This window comes from Pollicipes pollicipes, unplaced genomic scaffold (assembly GCF_011947565.3).
Source record: "Pollicipes pollicipes isolate AB1234 unplaced genomic scaffold, Ppol_2.1 Scaffold_860;HRSCAF=989_pilon_pilon_pilon, whole genome shotgun sequence".
Taxonomy (NCBI): Eukaryota; Metazoa; Arthropoda; class Thecostraca; order Pollicipedomorpha; family Pollicipedidae; genus Pollicipes; species Pollicipes pollicipes.
This window is the reverse complement of record NW_023597080.1, coordinates 153,792-175,247: the sequence shown is the minus strand read 5'-3', so window position 1 is coordinate 175,247 and position 21,456 is coordinate 153,792. Positions and strand designations below refer to the sequence as shown.

Here is a 21,456-nt window from a genome sequence, read left to right as displayed (position 1 = left end):
TGTCATCGATTTACCATATCTGTTTCAGTTAAAGCAAAACAGAACATGAGTACTCCTCCACGCATCCACCACGGTCCTCAACTTTTCTCCAAAACGTCTAGATGCATTCCCTGCTCGTGATAATATTTTTTCCCCGCTCGCTTCATCAAACGCGCATTGCGAACCAACTGTAATTCAGGGGGACACTGCACCAAGCTGTTGTGCCACTGAGGGCAGAGCGACTCCAACCCACTTCAGCTCAAATGTATGGGAGCTGAAAAGACCATAATGTCAATGTCACGCGCAACGCGGGTTGATTGTAAAGACGTTGCCAATTGAACTGGCTCCTCAGCGATCGCGCTCGTCTGGGAAGGTTCAATCTTCGTTCAGAAGCGAGAAGTGGAAAAATTACGTAACACAGCTTTAACCACGCGAGCTTTCAAGCCTCAGAACAAAAGCTTTGATGCCCGGCGTTGCAGTCATCGTAGGCCACATGGCGTTTGGCCCCCTTGTTAATATAGGGTAGTGATCGGTAGGCAGATGAAAGTGACAACGTTCCCGAAAGAATCACCTTTGAACGTTATATGACGTCATTTCGTATGTGTATAACATAGTCCAGGGGCACGTTTCACCTGCGCAATTTATAGATCTATTACAGGAACGCATTAAGATTCACAGCACCACGAACAGGTGCCGGCATTTGGAGTTGGAGCCAGACAAGCGAACATGAAGTCCCTCTTTGGTGTTGCTGGCAATATTTTTTAAATTTTTTTAGAGGATATCTTCAAAATTCTCCATGTGAAATTTACCCCACTCACCCGGTTTAATTTTTGAACCGTACGAATTCATTTTGGCAGGTTTTTGGCGACATTATTTCACGACGTCTGCTCTCGTGCATCAGGCACCCGCCACCCGGTGTCGGGCCGCCAACACCGCTCGGTTTGATGGTAACTGCTACCCCGGCCATCGCTGCTCTTACTTCTAAGATTGCGAGTACGCAGGCTCCAAATTTTGAAGTATTTGTTTTTACCTGTTGCTCCGGAACAAGGATGGACGCAGCGGTGCAACTTTCTAAAGTGGATTGGGGAGGCTGAGCCAATAACGTTGCCCCTAACTTGCCCTCAAATCCTGATTACTATCCGGATTTCGGGCACTTTGATTTGCATTCTTAGTGTCAAAGTTGAGCTTAGAAACGAATATTTGGTTGGTTTCAAAATTATATATGCTGAGCGATTATTTCCCTTTTGAAGCGAATGTGTCAGTAACAATGACGATATATGAGGATTATTATACAGACCGTGATGCGAGTAGGATCTGCACTGTACCCGCAGCATTGTACCCACAGCTCAGACTCGAGCTGTATTTAATTGGCGCAGTGTTTCGTTTTCCGCTCATATGCAATGGGGACGGAAATTCAGAAAGGCCTTGAAATGGATTAAAGAGTGTTCTGTATTTGTGTGGGTTTTGAAAAGAAATAGCCATGTTGAAGATCAGTTGGTGCAGCTCACAGCACTGCCCTTCTGAAGACCTAAAACTTTGTAGTTTCTTAGCCTGGCGTTCGCGAAGATGCGCAACTTTTTCGTGCAGACTATTCCTGGGCCACTCAGGCAAGCATGACATGACAGTAGTCATTCAAATGCTGTCACCCCCCAGGCGGTGCGTCGTTCAAAGCCAGCAAGAATATTCTCGTTGAGCCATTCAGGTCTGGCGTTCGTGAGCACGAACTCCAACTCCAGTGGACGTCAATTGGCTCTCATTGAGCATTGAGCAAGCGGCGCAAGTTTCAATCACGAATCACGTTTCACGCTACGTAATATAAGGAGTCGGACATTGTCGGACATCGGCAGTTATTACGGAAATGAGACATATGATCGAATAACTCAAGAATAGCACCATAACCGAGTATCTGAAGGCAGGTAAACCTCTTGAATCCCGAAAAAATGCGCAAAATTACTACAAGCAGCAGCCAAAGCACGAGCACATCACGATATTTGGTTCACTGAACACCTCCAGCGCCGCCACTGCCATTTTCGGCAAGTTGCGGTACTGAATATGAGTGCGAGGGTGGCAATCTCGCACGGCTAGTTTGACAGCACCCCAATGTCATACAAACGTTCAGTGACGCAGTCAAACAGTGACGTATGGAGAGACATATTTACAGAATTGATACATTTTATCATCTACAGCAGGCTTTCTCGCTGAAAAAGGCACCAACAGTTATAAGTTGGCTGATTTCATCTCCTCTGGTGCCTGTTTCAATGTCTTCAAAACGGGACCATTCCCTTTAAGTCAGCGTTATGGGGATGGGGGGCTCAGCCACTCCGAAAGCGCCTGAGCCCTCCACCCCCAAGGTGACCCCCTAGATGTACGCCCCCGTTTGTGATGCCCTTTCTCCCTATTTTCTACCGCATTTTGATCCGCCCTTTTTTAACACGAAGGAAACCCTTTATCGTTTTCCTAGCAAGGAGTCCAGTGGGTAGAACACTGGGAGTGTATTATTTTTCCCGGTCAGGGGCTGACGGGTTGTTCCGTCCTAGCCCGGGTTGCCCACCAGCTGCCTTTCTGGGGAAAACGGGCTGTATGCATGGGGCTGTATGGGGCTTTCTGGCGAAACTACATGCGCATTGGCTGCTCTCCTGATGTCGGAGACCACTGACCCTTAAATTTGGCCGGGATCGACGCAAACGCTCTCATTGACGCAAAACACATCCCTTATCAGCGCAGGTGTCTAATAATTGGCACAGAGACTCTAGTTTAACATAACAGGGTTCTGGCTGAAACGGGATGGAGAGCTCCCAGTTGCTGCCAGTTTTGTAATGAAGCCCCTGACTGGCCGACACGGAGCCGACTGTTCGTTGTTGGTGGCCTATGACCAAAAAAGGCCTCCATAGTCCCAGGGTGTCCCGGTGCTAGTGCTCTCTGACTAAAGTTTTAGGCCCCGACGCTGCAGACCAGGGTCCTTAACGTGACCTATAGCGAATCCTTCGTATCTTCCAACCAGGACTTGATCAAAGGCCCTTCTGCGGGCGCCCGCGAACACCGCCCCGGGTCGATTCTAAGCTCCCTGCCCCAAATGACCCTTGTTATGCACTGTGGTCCGCAGATCGACACAGGAGTCTTTCATTGTCTCAGCGGCCCCGACCGATGTAAATCGTGGGCACCGGCCTTGTGCCTGCTTAGGAAATGGATCCTGAATCCTAGACCTGACGCTGCAGTAATCCGGTCGCCAATCCGTCACGTGTCACGGTCGTTAAGCCTCGACCACACGAGTGTAGTTTCGCAAAATAGGCTGGGGGAGCGGGGGGGGGGGGGGGGGAGGGGGGTGAGCAGCGAACCCCTGGCTTTGAATACGCTAAGAAAAGGTTCACTTTCCTACGAACGCAATGGTGTTTAGCTCCAATCCAACCGAGTAGGAAACTACACCACTGATAAAATACGCTTCCTTTGCTCTGCCTTGGCGGAAGATGTTGTCGTTGGACATTATCATCATTTGGTTCAACGTCCATCGTTGGAACCATGCTTCGGTAATCGACACAGGGTCGACGTGGTGTGGTTTCAGACGTTTTTGGACGTGGCTTTAGGAGTGAAGAGCGTAAGTTGATGTGCGTTACCATTAAAAGCTGCCACGGAAACCTCCAGCTGGAAGCCGTAAGACGGGCTGCAGACTGCGACGCAGCACTCGCGTTAGGCATGTTTGACACGGCTAATGCTGCTTTGGTGGTCATTGCCGGACGACTGCCGCTATCGGCTTAGTCGCCTGGTGTTGATCGTCAAGTTTTCATAACTGCTCCGTCTGACATTCACGTGAAATTGGAGGTTGGCATATTTCAATGTCCCTTTCGAACGTTGCATTCTAAAAACTTGTTCACGTTTCTGGGTGCCAACATTTGACCTACCCGTTTCCAATTTCCCATAGGACACTGTATCTTATCGTGACAAAATACCGCAGCTTGTTGTAGTGTGTGCATGTTTAAACCGCATTTAATAATGCAAAAACACTTAGACAAGAGTACAAAATGATATCAGAGTCAACAGGACATATTCAAGGGTTGAAGCAAGCATCAGGTATATGAAACAAGCTCATTTTTAACTACTGGTATACTTTTAAAGTGGAAGAGTCTATTCTAGACAGCAACATTTCCTGTCTAGTAAATATGCTCCTCACTGCGTCGCGGTTTGATTACGTCATCCCATTTTGCACAGCATTGATTGAGAGCGACATGACGGCGGTTACATCCGCATATTGCGCTCACGAACGTCAGCTATGAGAGCCTCGACGATTATGCTTTTCCTGGCCTTGATCGCCGTATGGGTTATTAAATAGCAGGATTTGAAGACGTTATTATGAACTCACGAATGCCAAGATGGCTTTCAAATACTCTCCCTGATACACCGTCCGCCATTTTCGTGGGTGCGTAGCTTAGAAATTAGAGGGGCTTAAGTCTTAAGAAGGACAGGCTTGTGAACAGCACCGAAAGGCCTTCAAGCTGGCTATTTCAGGCCAGAGCCCCATATACATGCGAAACGCTACCTTTAATCATGTAGTAAAAGGCGTGCATCATGGAAAAGAACAGAAAATACTCAAGTAAACACGGTACAAACGCGGAGCTTTCACAGTATGACTACCTCACTTAGCTTCACTCAGCTGAACATGACATCACGGCTTTTTTCGTTATTCTTTTACCTGTGACACAATAAGTGAAAATCTTCTTTAAATTGACGTACATTTGATGTCCCATTTGTACTGTTATGCTTGTTATTTGCCTCTAGAGGGATGGGGGCCCAAACTCACCGTTTGGGGACCAAATCGGACATTAGGGGTCAGTGTCCCACCTAAACAATGCAAATCGACGCCCGTGTCTCTCAGCTTTTTTCTACGAGGAACAAGGCTATTACTAATGTCTCATCTATACACACATTAGGGTGTCATTTCGAAACGTATGCAAAATTTAAAGCTTCAGCTTGCTAGGTCAAGTATCCAAAGTATATGAAATGAATATTGAAAAACTTCTCTATGCCATGGTGGCACCTGAATGTTCAGTGAGTGTTCATGTATTCAGAGCTAATTTGTTCGATTTTGCCACATTTTCAGAAAAATTGCAATGTTGAGTTTGATGCACGACCACTACAAACGTTCGTTTCGACGATTTTTGTACCAAGGTTTTGAGGAGGAATAGGACAACGGAAAAAGGCACCCCACCTATGAATTTTCACACTTTGTGCAAAGTGAGTGAGTGGGTATCCCTACTATTCATGAATCAGCTGGTGGCTGACGCACATTCTGACATAGCTTGTTAACCACACGAAGCAGTTTCAAAGAAGGATGTTTCACAATTTTTAACTTGTCATCATTTGGCCCTGCTGCTGTTTGACTCACCATGCCATGCTATATATTCATCTGATATGAGCCATGCAGCGTTCGCAAGACACAAAATTTGCAATGTTCTTCTGGCGTCTTTTTGTCTCGATTTTGTATCTCTGCCCCCCCCCCCCCCGCTCCCGACTGCTGGCAGCTGATCCTGCTTCAAGTGCTGAAAATGAGTCCTTAGCAGCGTTGGTTGCACTGGAAATAGCATTGCTCCCACCAGGACAACTTGATCTGTTCGCAAGGTGTTCACATGGTCGTCGATTACCTGGTGCACAACTGGAAGCCCGGCTACCGGCCTGACTCTGGCGGCGATTTAGACCAAACACTCACAGCGTATAAAACTCAAACTAAACTAAAATGGCTCGGGGTCGTAGTCAAGAACGGCGTTTGTTACCGGCTTGGTGAGGCATTTTCAAAATGCATGTGTGACACCACGTTTTCGCAATACTGTCGACCGATCAGCATACCACGCTTGTGAGGCGCGTGGTATGCTGATCGCTTGCGAAGCGCGTAGTATGCCGATCGCTTGCGAAGCGCGTGGTCGATGCCGTCTCTGGTGCGCAGTCAGTCTCGTCTTCCCCGGCGACCTGTTGGTCACGGAGAAGGGGCACTAACAAGGCCCCGGGAGAGCTCCCTCATTACTTGCGTCGCTGATCCACCGGGACGCAAAAGACGCCAACTAATTGTGTCGGCAGTATGCCGTCGGGCTGTGGGCTACCGGCGCGCCTTGACTGGCTCTCTCACAGGCGCAGACAACGCTGGTTCCGCGGGTGTCACATGATACCCACTCTTTCTGAGAATGCTGAGGCATGGCCACGCATGGAGAATAGACCAAAAAGTTAGTATTGGCGCCCTCACTTCCTGAGATACCCCTCCGTCTTTGATTGGCGTGAGCGGCTATCATGAGCCTGCTGACGCTGAGGACGTATCTGTTCACATTGAACGGAAACAGGCGTACAGGCTCTAACAACGGGAGGGTGGAGACAAATGAGGCGTACAGCCTCTAACAACTCGAGTAGGGAGATACAAATGGTGCGCCTGAGGAACTGATTAACCTTAAATTGTCACGTTCTCTCTCGTGATTTCTTGTTTTGTTTGAGCCGACCAGATGGCCGGCGAACATTATCCATGTGACGCCTGTTTGAAATGTATTGCTATCCCCGCAGGCCTCAAGGCATCGCACCGTTCGCCTGTTTCAACACAGCACAGCTGTTGACCCGGGCGGCATGCGGGCCTCAGGGCCGGGCGCGCGCTGAGCGGTAATGCGGGCGTCAGGGCCGGGCGCGCGCTGAGTGGTAATGCAGGCCCAGGGTCGGGCGCATGCTGAGGGGTGATGCGGGCCTCAGGGCCGGGCGTACGCTGAGTGGTAATGCAGGCCCCAGGGCCGGGCCTACGCTGAGTTGTAATGCAGGCCCCAGGGTCGGGTGCATGCTGAGGGGTAATGCAGGCCTCAGGGCCGGGCGCACGCCGAGTGCTAATCGCCCACATAGGAAGACCGTGGGACTCGGGGAAATCCTAGGGGCAGTAGGGATGAAGTTAAATTGTTTCTGATGCTGCAACCGCGGCCAGAGCACGCTGAGGGCGATCACTACACTTTCAGGGGATGAAACCTGAACAACCCAACGGAGACCAAACTGTTTCGTCCTCGAGGTCTTTTAAGAGGAAAGGCGGTACTTGAGCACAATCAGTTCCTGCAACTCTGTGGGTGTTTTATGTTACCACCATTTATAAGCAGAAAATACCAAAGAAGAGCGCTGAAAACGAAACCATCGAGGGCTGGTGCTTACAAAATTCCAGCTGTTCGTTTTAAATGGCAATTACGCATATTTCGAGTTTAAAACCATCCTCATGCCAAGCAGTTCTGCGAGAGTACTCACATTAAGTGACGTTTCCTTTCTCTTCGCACCGCGTTTTCAGAGGCATGCGTTTAGGAACATGGCCAGAACCTTTGCAAGGCGAGGGGCAGGGTTGAAAACGGCCCCCTGATTGTGAAAGCGCTTACCACAGTGACCCATCTCTAGGCGAACTTCGAATTTGGGAGCGAGAGCATCGCATGATCCATGCGACGCGTTGGTTCAAACTTCAACCAATCCGTTTCTCGGTCTTTGTCCAACGGACCACTCACAAAAGCTCTTTTATTCGCGCCGATAGAGGTGCACATGGTGATTGTCATGACGACGGTCGTCGGGACTGCGGGGAAATAGCGCAATGCTGTTACAAAGCGTTGACAGCGCAACTTAGACTCGAAAGTAATTAAACGATATATTCATTAAGTCTTGACAGTGCTACACTGGCACTTCCCCGTGTTATTCTTGCAAGCAAATAGTCCTGAGGTTCCATTATAGTATGTTTTCTTTTTTTAATATGGCCTTAGGTGGGATACTCCGTTTAAAGGAAGCCTTCAATGTCTGAGATACTTGCTCAGAGAATTAGCCAATTGAGGTTGGGATTACGACTAATGCCAGTGAACTTGGGTCAGTATCAAGGCCGGACCGATGTCAAAACCAAATTGTTTGTTCACTAAAGAATGTGTGTGAATAAGTTTTTTTGATGCTTCTTTCCGATTTCTTGATCACAAGGATGTCAACAGACATCGTGTCTGGACTTCTTGCAGGCCAGCGGAGGTCACTGACCAAAAATGACTCCTAACAGCCGTCTTTTCCAACTGGTGCGGTGCAGCCTTCCGACCGGTGTGACCTGAAAGCAACACCATTGAAATTTTGCCCAGAACAGGTCCTTAGGGTTTAAGCATCTGCATGACAAGGTCTGGGGGTACCTCGGATACCGATGTGAAGTTTGCCCTTATTTTGTCCAAACATCACCAGGTATTTTGACCAAGTCTATCTCAAAATTTGACACAAACGAGTTCATGCACAGGCCTTCCTACTTTGGGAATTTTTCGGTTTGGGCTTCCTTGCTTTGTTTTATCTCAGGGGTCATATTGACCCCCTCGCCTACCGAGCGCGTCGCAATCAACCGGCCACCCGTGCGCGTGTTAAATTGTTGTTGCGCGTCTGAGGCGTGTGTAAATCTCCATGAAATGGATGCGTCCCATATTTGTAAGACATCTTAATTTATTGTGGGCTAGCTCTCTCAGCATTACAAAACAGTAACAAACCGGCCTACAAGACAAGTTTCGCTAAAATGCGTATACTTGCGCACCACTTAATGACGCCATTTTCTGTAGCCCATGGTGTTGCATTTCTTCGCAGTCTGAAAGTTGTATGCAAACCCAATTCTGCGAATTGCCAGGAAATCGTGTTAGAATGCAGCTTAACGTTTCAAAATTCAATTACCATGGGATTCCAGATGGAACTCGAGCTTTCCTGTATTTTTGCCGCAAGACGTATAGAGCAAGCTTGGCCGTAATGATATTTAAAAACAACATCAAGGTTACTATTTATGGTGGCATATCTTTACCCAAGTTCAGCTGCTCCTGGCTAATTCGTAGGTCACAGGTGATATTTTTGGGAAAAGTGAGTGATTTGGCAATCAACAAACATTGCCTTTCGACAAACTCGACGACTGCAACACGCAAAATGCTCACAAAAAACTGCCTTGCCGCAAAGACACCAACCGTCCTTGCCGAAGCCCAACTTTGGTAGAGCTGAGCTCATTGAAGTTATGCTGACCACATTCGTGATGTGGCGAGACGCTTAGTGGAGTAGTTCGCCATCTAGAAAAGGTGTTTATATATGGCTCGCCGAAGAGGACCATTTGGCTGCTAACTAGACAGCGCCAGCCTGATCACGGGGCGGCAATGGCCGTGCCCGTGTCTGGCGCCTTAGGTCATTTCATGTTATTTCGGTACAGGTCCGAGGCAGAATGAGTCTGTTAAACATTCATGACAATAACTGGATGGTGATTTGGAGTGATAGCAAAAAAGGTTTTTAGGACGGAAGTTGATTCAAAATCTGTCACAGTAAAATTTATGCTTCCGTTTTGTGTGTCGCATATCCCATTCCATAGCTATACCCATAGACTGGAGGAACGTTGCCGCACCAAAAATAGCATTTTGTTGTCCGATTTTAGTTTCTTATGAGACCGTACCGCAAAGAAAGTCTGGTTTCAAGTCACATAACGTAAGGTTCGGAGCCCTCCATGGGTAGAAGACCAAATGGCGCTTAGCGTAAAAGTCTTCACGAGACCAGTGAATCAGTGACGTCAGTAACATGTTTAGTTCGCAATAAAGCTTCATGGCCCAACAAAGTCTTACATAAAGTGGCTTAGCCCCATAATTCAAAGTTACCCATCATTTGAGGACATAATTTTGAGATTGAGGGACCAAGTTTCCCCACTGTTTCCTCCACGTTGACACCACGACGCAGAAGGGTCAAAGTAAATAGCGGGTGCGTGATAGCCATCTTTTGCCTGCGCTTCCTACGGCATTCCAGCCAAAAACATTGCGGGGGGGGGGGCAGTGGGCAAGCCAACATTGTGGAGCCCAGCTCAACATCGGGTGGGGGGGGGGGGGGAGGGAAGGGAACGTAGGAGGCCACTGCCCTCACAGCAGAATACAAATCGGCATCCGTGTTCCAAACAATGTCCGTCAAGTTAGCGTCGCATTCGTATTTAAATGCATTGTCCACTTCAGATTTTCAAAGCAGTCTCCCTGGCTCAAACCCAATGGTTTTCCAGAAATCTGCTGGATGTGCAAATATGGAGCAGAACTTAAGTTTTCTTTGATAATTCGGCATCATGTTTTTGGCCTACGGGGCGTAGATGCTACAATAATGGGTGTGGTTTGAGTTAAAGTGGGTGTTATATCCAGAATGCTCGCATTAATTGATCGAGAAATGATATTGCATTACACAGAAGGCATGCAATCGACTGTAGCGAACAGTCCATCAGATTCCACAGGAAGCTGGCACACGAGTCCTGAGCCAGCCCGGCGCGAGCTCACGACCTCGAAGCTAGGCCTCAAGTTCGCTGGTGCTGCCTCGCCGCCGACTGCGCCACTGAGACCGTGGATGGCGCCTCGAGGTCGGAAATTCCACAGCGCACCGTGGATGTAAATCCTGGCGCGGACGCCGTGGGATCTGACCCACTGGGCCAGAGTCAATAGATATGCTTAGGTTGCAATATAAATTAGCAAAACAGAACTCGATCTACAGCTATAAAAAATTTAATACGTGAGCCCTTTGGCTTGGTAGAAAAATTATACATGGAACGGTTGTGCTGACAATGAGCTTTAATGGGGTCTGGCTAGGTCACATACATGATACGAGGAAGAAACCCGATCACACGGTTCAAAACGCTTGTCGGGATTTCTAGTTTTGCTGTAGGATTGAGACAAGGTATTAGTGCTGCGGATACAAGGTATTAGTGTTACGGATACAAGGTATTAGTGCTACGGATACATCAATCGTTCGAGATATGGTCGGCGTCTGATGTGTTATTATGCGCACGGCGGCTCGGTCAGTTAAAGCTCTGGTCGTCACGGCGGCTCGGTCAATTAAGGTTCCGGTCGTCACGGCGGCTCGGTCAGTTAAAGCTCCGGTCGTCACGGCGGCTCGGTCAGTTAAAGCTCTGGTCGTCACGGCGGCTCGGTCAGTTAAAGCTCTGGTCGTCACGGCGGCTCGGTCAGTTAAAGCTCTGGTCGTCACGGCGGCTCGGTCAGTTAAAGCTCTGGTCGTCACCAAATGTTATTGGAGTGCTTTGAAGGAGAGGATAATGCTTGGCTCTTAATCCCATACGCGTCACAAGAATTCGCTTATTTGAATTTGCTCAACATGTCAGCATTGTTGTGCTCTTTTTTCATGAGCAAATAAATGCCAGGATATCTAATTTGATGTGACCTTGACCTTTGACCTTGAGAGCGAATTTGTTTAGATGTGACGAAGGTGGACATCACGAGTATCAAAATGATATCCATTCTATCGAATTTCTTCGACAAACGAAGGGATACCAAGGGACGTAGGTTTTGACTGTTCAGTGACCTGTTAAGGTCAAACTAAGTGACTGAGGAACGAAAATTGCAGATGCGTGAATAACTCAACGGGTTTGGCCAGGGGAGATTGCTTTTGGAAATCTGAACTTGACAATGAATCTGAATACGGATACGACACCAATTCGACGAACGTGATAAAATGGTTCTGTTTGCCCGCACGCTGAGCAGTACGCAGGCTCCGCACTGCGCCATCTGCTGCACAATTTGTTTCACTAAAGTTGGTGTTACCGGTGGAGAGTTTCTCCGCTGCTTATAAACGCGCTGTCACTCCGTGCTGTCAATCTGGCACACTGTGTTTGAATATACCTGCTTGCAAAATATTGATGCTATACGGTGAACTCTTGCGTGCTGAATTGAAATGAGCCAAATTGTGTCACCAAATTCACTGTAGTGTGGCCAGCATGCTCTCTTCAGGTGAATGTAAGTCTAGAAATTCATGTATTATTCTCTAGGATGCCGGGCGATGTCTGGCTAAAAAATGTGCACCGCAAAGGAACTATTTGTGATAATTGTATTTGGTAATACCAGAGGCAGCACGTCATGTACTTTTGGAGGCCCAAGAGGCTCTCTCAGATGCTCTCTCTCAAGAGGCTCAGGAGGCTCTCTCCCCGATGTTGGTCGGAGCCCCCACTCACAATATTCCTCTGAGCCCCGTTCCCCCGCCCAATACATGTCGGAAGAAAAAACAACCAAGGAGATGCAGAAATGTCACTGAAGTGCTGGCACACTGGTGGTGCCTAAAGGTATTAGTATCAATGTCATGATCAGTGTGCCCTACATACCCTAATAAACGTACCCGATATGTTTTCGTTTTTCCAGCATCTTTATATGTTACGCCACTCCGGAAAGATTGGCAAGTTTTCACCAGATTGCGACTAGATCAGGACAAAAAAGGATGGCAACAGCTAAGAAAAAACGACGTTCAGGTACTGTTTATTTGACATAATAAGTTTAACGTTCCTATACTGAGTTGATAACCTTCACTTTGCCACGAGTTGCTGGCCAAAAGACGTGATAGTGTTGGAACGACGATTATATTGGCGTTATTCAATGTTTCAAGCTGTGCTCATCCTTAGAGGACTTGCGCAAATGTGTGAGTGCAACGACATCGGTATGACTCATGCGAGCGCGGTGCGCGTGCTTTGTTACCTCCTGGTCGGAGACGAAATTGCCCATCTTGCCAGTTCGCAGCAGCGTGAACATGGCCTGTGTTACGTTCAGGGCATGCCGCCAGTTGTGATACTTCACGGGCCTATAGTTCTTCTGTACACTGAGAATCCAGCGACAAAGCACCTGTCGGCAACACAACGCCGATGAGGCCATGACAGACCGGAGCGGTGGCCAGCTGCGATGACTGTACTTGGCTGGGTGGTAGGATCATAATACAATTGGGATGGCTGTACCTGACTGAGTGGTAGGATCACAGAGCGAACAGCTAGGTTCGCTGCCTGTCACATAAACTGAAATTCACCCTTGCACAAACACTTTGCCACTTCGTACTGTTCAAAAATTGAGCATGGGTTTCGACGATATGCAAGAGCGACGACGCAACATTATATAAAATCGCACCAACAAACAAAGCACGAAAGGCTCAGATAACAGAACGTGCAACTACACATGCGTATTATAACACTGACGAGTACCTATTCACACACCAGGTACTCACGCCCACACGCACGCACGCACGCACACTCGCTCGCACACACGCACATTGGCATGTACGCGCGCATGCTCGCACGCACGTACGTCCCCAGGTGCACGCGCACGCACACACACACGTACGCACGCACGCACGCACGCACGCACGCACGCTCGTTCGCACACACGCATACACGCATGCGTTTTAAGCCCGCCACATACACATTTACACGTACTCGAATGACTGCACTTGATGATCCGTATAGGCAAGTCCAAGCAGTGCCAAGAGGAACTGGTGAAACGGCATGTTCGCAAGGCCATGGTTATATTAAACACACCTGACGTTTAAAGCTATGCTGCATTGCTGAAGGAAAAACAAGAGAGAAGAAGAACTCAAAACTTAGTCTTGAGACACGGTGCTGTTCTGAATCTGTACACACTCTGACATTAGGATATAACACACTATAACACACACACACACACACACACACACACACACACACACACACACACACACACACACACACACACACACACAATCACTCACATGTATACATATATATATATACATATACATATATATATATATATATATATATATATATATATATATATATATATATATATATATATATATATATGTTATATTGCATATATTTATATATTGGTATGGAGAACACAAATGAAGCATGACTAATTGAGGGCACTTCGTATATATATATATATATATATATATATATATATATATATATATATATATATATATCTCTCTCTCTCTCTCTCTCTCTCTCTCTCTCTCTCTCTCTCTCTCTCTCTCTCTCTCTCTCCTCTCTCTCTCTCTCTCTCTCTCTCTCTCTATCTATCTATCTATCTATCTATCTATACATATATACGAAGTGACAAGGTGTTTGCACACGGGTAATTTCAATTTTGGTGACGGACAGCGAACCCTGCTGTGCTCGCTCTGTGATCCCACCACCCAGCCAGATACAGCGATTCCAACTGTACCGTAATCTGACGTTGAAAACGAAATACGACATATGGCAAGACACTTTCACAGCAAACCAAGACAAAGCATCCAACCAACCGTCAAACTGTATCATCGAAATCTAATGGCATCTGCCCATAAGCAAGACGAAAAAGCTTTACGGGAATTATCTCTCGACATGTTAAAGACAAAAACGACCATGAAGTAGACATCGTCATTTATTATCGTAATAAGAAAATATCTAGCTTTGCAATGAGAAACAGCCCAGACAAACCCGACAAACTAAAATGTGCCAATGTAGTGCATCAATTCAAATGCAACATCGAAGGCTGCATACTTCGTTACATACACTACATTGGTGTGGCCACAGCGACACTCTCACGACGCCTGACAATGCACTTAAGTGACGGGGCACCCCCTCTGGACCACATGCGACACGAACACGATGGGACATTGACACAACAACTGACGGACAACAATGACATTTTAGGGACGAGCAATGACAGCACATGCCTTAAAATTCGGGAAAGTATATCCATTAACGGACTCTCTCCAGCCCTAAACAGACAAACGAATTCTTACACAACTCTGCATACTTCGTTATGTTCTCCGTACCAATATATAAATATATGCAATATAATATATATATATATATATATATATATATATATATGTACAATACATATATAAGGTGTTGAGATGGAGATGAGAGCAGCATGGTGATGAGTGATGAGAGCGACTGATGTTTTGCATAGTCCTGGACTCTCGCTCTCGTTGGAATAAAATAAATTGCTTTAAGAATAAAATGAGGCATTATCACTTAAACTTTGGGATAGTAGAGGTTGGCTGTCGAGATATACTCTGACTAAAGCAGTTTGTTTTATTTCATTGAAAGCAGTTTAAACGAGAGAGTGAGCATAAGGCTACGTAAGACGTCTGAGCAATGACAGTTAGCACAAGCAAATCTGCGTGCGCATTCTAATCCGAAATGTTCCATTCCTTGCCTGAATCGTCTCACGCATCCTTAATCGCCACCCGAGGCTTAACACACACGCGTGCTGATACTTGGTTACAACAGCTTTGTTTACGTTTTGCACATTTGTAAATAGTAAGCTGGTCATTGTGATAAACACTGATGTCTACTGGGAGACCTTTTTTGCCTACGCTTGGTGCGAGTTATGAAAACCTTTCGGCTCTGCTGTTTGTACGCCAGACAGCGCTCAGCACATTACCGTGCACTCCCTGTTAAAACTAAAATCATGATTGGCTGGAATGCCCATGAAGTTTAAGAAATGGTCTTGACGCTTGATATTGGCGGCAAGCGATTTTCCAAAATTATGCTCGCGAAAGGCCATCGAAGCCTGCAGGAATAGCTAAATCTCTACTGCCGGTACGTCAAGAGCCGGCCGTCGGCTGCCTCTCTACTGCCGGTACGTCAAGACCCGGCCATCGGCTGCCTCTCTATTGCCGGTACGTCAGAAGCCGGCCGTCGGCCGCCTCTCTACTGCCGGTACGTGACGTGGCGTGACTTTTGTCAACACCGTCGGTCAGTGTAAGATATGGTGTGATATTTTTGGTCCCAATCGACCCTGATTTAATGGAGGAAATGCCGGGTTGATGAGCATGATAATGCACGACACACCCTGCGGGCGACTTTTGTCAGTCGCAAAGGGCGACTATAATAGTACACTTGAAGGCGATACCAGCAGCCCGAATATCACGCTCCACAACCAGTCCATTGCATCACTGGCGTACTGGACGGCACATAGCATACACAGCTCGTGTTTGGTAGGGGCACTACTCACATCATATGGAATCCGAAACTTCTTGATCATATTTGTGTCTTTAAACATTCGGATGGCAGCAGTGCAAGTGTCTTTTGTGTCCAGATCCATGTCGTCGAACTGATAGCTGCAGCACAGGGCGCATAAACAGTCACTGGTGCTTCGACTCTTCTACAAACCACGGTGTGCATCAGATCCATCGGCGCAAGCAGTGGCGGGCAGCCCCAATGCTTGCAAGAACACTGCAGGCCACTACCCTCTTGTCTAGGCTTATCTGCTGTTCAACCCCACAACTAAACCTTCTGTTGGGTTGCGGACGAAACGATATGTAGCTGGCATGGATACAGTTACTGTGCGCTCATGCCAAGATCTCATGCAGGCGGTCAGGTGCGGTACCAGTCGATTAGCTGTCCGCAGCTGTTCAATTGATACATCAACTGCTGTCGGGTGTAGATGCAGCTATTGCATCAGCCAACTACTCGCTCGCACAGGTCCTGCTCCTGTTCTAGATCAGTGCTAACTGCGCCAACTCAGCACTCACCAGAACGGATTCCGTTCCTGCACCAGCTCAGCACTGCGCTGTACCAGCCTGATGCTGTAGCGCAGTGACCACCACGCACAGCCGGAGCCGCCCGTCCCAGCCCCGCACTCACCGGCAGGGGCGTGAGCCGGCGGCACGTGACCGGTGCTCACCGGTACGGGCTCAGCTATGCCCAGCACTCACCGGCAGGGGCGTGAGCCGGCGGCACGTGACGGGTGCTCACCGGTACGGGCTCAGCTATGCCCAGCACTCACCGGCAGGGGCGTGAGCCGGCGACGCGTGACTGGTGTTCACCGGTACGGGCTCAGCTATGCCCAGCACTCACCGGCAGGGGCGTGAGCCGGCGGCACGTGACGGGTGCTCACCGGTACGGGCTCAGCTATGCCCAGCACTCACCGGCAGGGGCGTGAGCCGGCGACGCGTGACTGGTGTTCACCGGTACGGGCTCAGCTATGCCCAGCACTCACCGGCAGGGGCGTGAGCCGGCGGCACGTGACGGGTGCTCACTGGTACGGGCTCAGCTATGACCAGCACTCACCGGCAGGGGTGTGAGCCGGCGGCACATAGCCGGTGCTCACCGGTACGGGCTCAGCTATGCCCAGCACTCACCGGCAGGGGAGTGAGCCGGCGGCACGCAACCAGCGCTCACCGGTATGGGTTCAGCTATGTCCAACACTCACCTGTAGAGGTTCAGCTCGTGAGCGGAGGGCACGTGCCGGGCGGCCAGCTGTGCTGTGCTCTCTGCGCTGGCCGTGGCGTGGTAGGAGAGGCACTCCAGCGCCACACGCTGTTTGGCCATCAGCCGGCCTGGTGACGCAGTGCCGTGGTAGCGGACGGCGTCGACGGCCGCTCCGGCGCCAGAGCCAGTGGACAGCCCGGCTCTGGTGCCCTCCCGCACCGGCTTAAGCGCTTCCACGCCGCTGTTTTCAGTGGTAGCGTAGCTTTCCGGTTCGGAACAGCATCTAACAGGCTTTATTTTCTTTGCTGTTAAGTTTCCAAGCACGATGCTCATAAACTTTGAGCGAGGTGATCCACCCAAAGTCCAGAAAAATCCGAGAACATTAACACGCGCTCGGGTGGCCGGCTGGATACCCTTCGTTCGGGTGGGGAGGGTCAATTTGATCCCCCCTGCGATCTCAGAAAGAAAAAAAGCTAGAGACACCAAATTTACAGAGTGTATTGACCTGTACGTGAACTCTCTTAGGTAAAAGTCTAAGCTTCCCAGGTCATTACCTTTAGGCCAAACAAGGTCAAACAAGGTCAAATTTCAGGTTGGTCTCCAAAGTGCCCCCAAAACCTAGGCAACTGTTTCTAAGCAGAGGGTGTCTAAGCCCATTTGAGGTCAGTGGCCTATTTTTACCTTTCGAAGGTTATGGTGACCATAAGCTTACAAGACTGCTCCGAGTTTTGCATCTGAGTAAGCGACAAAGATTACACAAGGCAGCATGTTCCAAAAACAAATTGTCGACCCGGGTTAAGTTAGGTCAACGACGTTATCTGACCTCTTAGGAGTCAATGGAAGATGTATGATGCGGTTCCCGCTGTCAATAAACTTGAAATGAGCACTAGAAATTATCCCATACAGCAAGCACCAGAGCAATAAGCCAGGTTGGTTGTGACCTTGGCTTGACCTTCATACTTGACCTTAGGTCAGCGTAATCTGCGCATTCCATATTTTTGTTACCTAAGAAAGTATCTCAGAGATGTAGGACTTCGTCAAACGCTCCTTTGTTGTATCAGATTGGACGATTCCCTAAAACTGCCTTCGCTGAAACCATGGCCTGACTTTGGCCTGCCATAGGTTAGCGACCTTACAAGGTACATCTAAATGTTTGATGTCAAACGATTCGCCATTCAATTTCTACAGCTATGCAAAATTTGGCGCAGCTACGCCGCGGCGTTCTGAAAGCATTCTGGAAAAACCTTTGGGGGGTCAACCTCACCCGAGCGCGTGTTAAGAATGTCAGAGATGTCCAGGTGCTTCTGAACGATGCAAACGATAAGAAAGCAACATTCAAACTGGGCTGAAACAACAAGAGCATATGCAACGCGGTCTGTTATGCTCCTTCAGGAGAAATGAGGTGGTGGCTTTGAAAGTGCATTAGTCTACTCCTTGCTTATTCACGAGGCAAGGATCGTTATGAAGGTATTTTTCCTTCTGCAAGAGCTGTGAGGTCACTTAGGCTTGTAATGATATCGTCATACAGAACCTATAGAAAAGCAACGGTCGCATTGTATGTGTATGCAGAATATTTCTGCACCTCTTGACTGTCATATGGAAGCCAAGAACTTAAGTTTAGGACATTAGTTAAGAATTTGGCTTTCTTTTGGTTGCTATTTGCGTGTTGTTCGCTCCTTGCGTTGCCTCTTGTCTTGCAAAGTCTTAGTTTCAACGTACGGACGAGTGAGGAGAGGGAAGCACCACGAGAAAAGTTCAAACCATCAATTTGATCCAAGCTGAAACTCAATTCTAGCAGAAAAATTAAGCTGAAATGGCAAAGAAGTGGCGAGGGGTGTTGTGCCATCATTTGTAGCTGGGACCTTCACATCATAAGTTGAATGCGTGCTCCCAAGAAGCAGGCATACAGGCCAGGCGTAATAGCAGTTGTGTGCCCGCTTCGTACGGTAAGCGGACGGCAAATAACAACCAAAAGCCAGCAGCAGGTGATGGAACAGGTTTCATAGCAATACCGGCCAGCACAATGCCCTCAGGTCAAAGTACGTCGACATTGAGTGATGCAGTTTTTCGGAAATGGGTGATACACCCGCTTTGAAAGGCAGGCCTATGAAGTGAAATCATGTTTTATCATGAGCCGAAAGCTCTTACCTTCAACCTTCGGTATACCGGTAGGTACTGGTTAAACAACGTTGTAGTGCTAAGAACGAGTATGAGACTTAATATTTCGAGCTGCAACCACCCTCCAGGGGATGAAGGTCACACGTCTCCTCACCATCGATACCGCCTCACATGATCGCATCGACTCATCTCATCGCCTCACCATCTCCGCTCTTAAGGATGAGCACAGCTCGAAATATTGAATACAGGCTATACCATCATTTCTAGCACTAAGACGCCGTTTAAGCGGCACCTCCTGGTATGTTCAAGGCTGTTAACAGATAGATTCATGAAACGCCGAAAGAACAGGAGCTAAAAACCTTCCTTTCTGTTATGAAAAGAAAGTGTGGTGAAAAACTACGAGATATATCGAAGATATTAACTGGCATCCTGCCGCAAAAGCATTGCTAGTGGTGATTCGGGTGTAGAAAACGCGGCTCTCCCTTAGCCTTGCTCGCGCTCACACCGTGACCATGGTCATATGCATGGATGGGGCGGGCTCCACGCTCCACGTGCTGCGAGACGGGAAGCAATAGGGGCGCGCCCAGCTGCCGTGCTCCCGGGTGTCGTAACAAGCGAACGTGCCCTCGAGGCCGGGGGGCGGGGGGCCACTGTGGGAAAGGTGGCGCGTGGGCGGGCCCCGGAGGATACCGTGTCGACCGCGCGCCTCCGGCTAACCAGGCTGATCACGGCCGGCTCGGCGGCCGGTCAAGTTTTCCGATCAATGCAGTGGGAGCTGCGACGCTCTGTGACCGATCGGTCGCTCCGGCTACGGCTCTGGTCTGGCGGCTCTGGCTTCGTCTCGGCTCGCGCGGCACAACAAGCAGGCCGGTAGAGCCGCCTCGGCTCCACAGACAATGGAGCCGGCGAGGCTGACAGGCTCACCACGCATGACCCAGCCAACGTGGCAGCGCGAGACGCGGCACGTGGGTGAGATGGGGCGGTTAATGCCCGGAGCAAGCTGTCCACCACCGAGCAGAAGATGAGTGGGGCTCACGGCCATTCTAATCCGCATTTTCCATGCACCCATGTAGGACTAACGACAGATTTCCTTAAACCTTGGCGACCAGTCCTCACGACCCGCATGATAATGTTAGTGTTCCGCGGCCGTGGGGAACACCGACGACACAACAGGCAGAGGACGGGGGGGGGGGGGGAGTTAGGACTGGGCACACACGTGGGTGGGGCGCGGTGGGGGAGGCTCACGAGCACCTCGATCAATGCAGTTGGATCCGTGACGTCTGTGGATGGAGCAGGTGGATGGAGAGCGGCTCCACGCTCGGCGAATCAGGGGCAAGGGTAGAGGGGGCTCACGGCACGGTGCGGAAAATGGACGGCGGCTAACTCAGAGCCCGGGAGCTGTGGAGGCTGGGTAGTCGCCACAGATGGCGGCTCACAGCCCATCTGTGGGGAGTGTGCGGGACACGACAACGCACCCCACGCACGGAGGCGGCTCAAAACGACATAGTCAGCAGTTCTTTCCTTCGGGCCCACTTTGTGAAGCTGGCTTGGCTTGGCTTGCTTAAGCGACGTTCGATTAAGAAGTCAATGTCTTTTGCTGTTTTTTTAGGGGTCAGCAATAAATGACGTAACCGGCGAAGGAAGGACTGGACGAACAGCTAGGGTGGTGCTTACATAACACATCGGAGCACTGTAAGCATCTGTGGCCATCCAATGGCTTATATTGTTGTTGGGAAACTTTCAGACTTTTTTAAATCTCACAAAATTTTTCTTCCAATTTTCTTCGACTTACGTCTTGCAAAGCAATTATAAGCGCCTTGCCAGATGCGTAACACGTCTCTGCTTTCAAACATGTTAAATGTGTCTTATTTTCCAGAGCTGTGTTTATGTCGTGAAATGACGGGTCAAATTGTCAAAAGACGGCGTAAAGTTTGCATCACTGGCAGTATCTATGTTACGACGTGACAATCTGATAACAAGGTACAAAACGTCAGTTGATGAGCTAACGAGGTCTCCAGTGCCTCAGCTGCGCAATCTGGCGGTGGCCATCGCCCTCGCTCCTTTCTAGAATGGTGGAATGGACTACTCACAAGCGTGCTCGTACATCTGGCTGTTGTGGATGCCAAGCCCACAGAACACGCCGAATGTTTCCACTGCGCGGAGGTCCTGATCGGTGAAGCCATGACCGTTCTCCTGGGGAAGAGTGAACGGGCATCACAAATGCTCAGACCCGCTCACCACACACCATGGCCTACACCTCTCATCCTGAGAAGAGCGAAGGAGCGTCACAAGTGCTCAGATCCGCTTACCACACACCATGGCGTACACCTCGGATCCTGAGAAGAGCGAACGAGCGTCACAAATTCTCAGACCTGCTTACCACACACCATGGTATACACCATGATCCTAAT

The 21,456-nt window shown here is 49.0% G+C and overlaps 1 protein-coding gene across 1 annotated transcript in view; it reads right to left on the bottom strand.

Moving 5' to 3' along the window:
• The window catches only part of LOC119114508 (cGMP-specific 3',5'-cyclic phosphodiesterase), a gene marked incomplete at its 3' end in the record, with an annotated part of 59,392 nt that overhangs the window by 7,517 nt on the left and 30,419 nt on the right, over positions 1-21,456 (bottom strand). Inside the window, exons 9-12 of the mRNA XM_037238617.1 lie at positions 21,136-21,238; positions 16,929-17,055; positions 15,729-15,834; positions 12,447-12,590 (exon numbers count right to left, since the gene is read on the bottom strand). Of these exons, the coding sequence (XP_037094512.1) occupies positions 12,447-12,590; positions 15,729-15,834; positions 16,929-17,055; positions 21,136-21,238 (480 nt within the window). The remainder of the gene's footprint in view (positions 1-12,446; positions 12,591-15,728; positions 15,835-16,928; positions 17,056-21,135; positions 21,239-21,456) is intronic.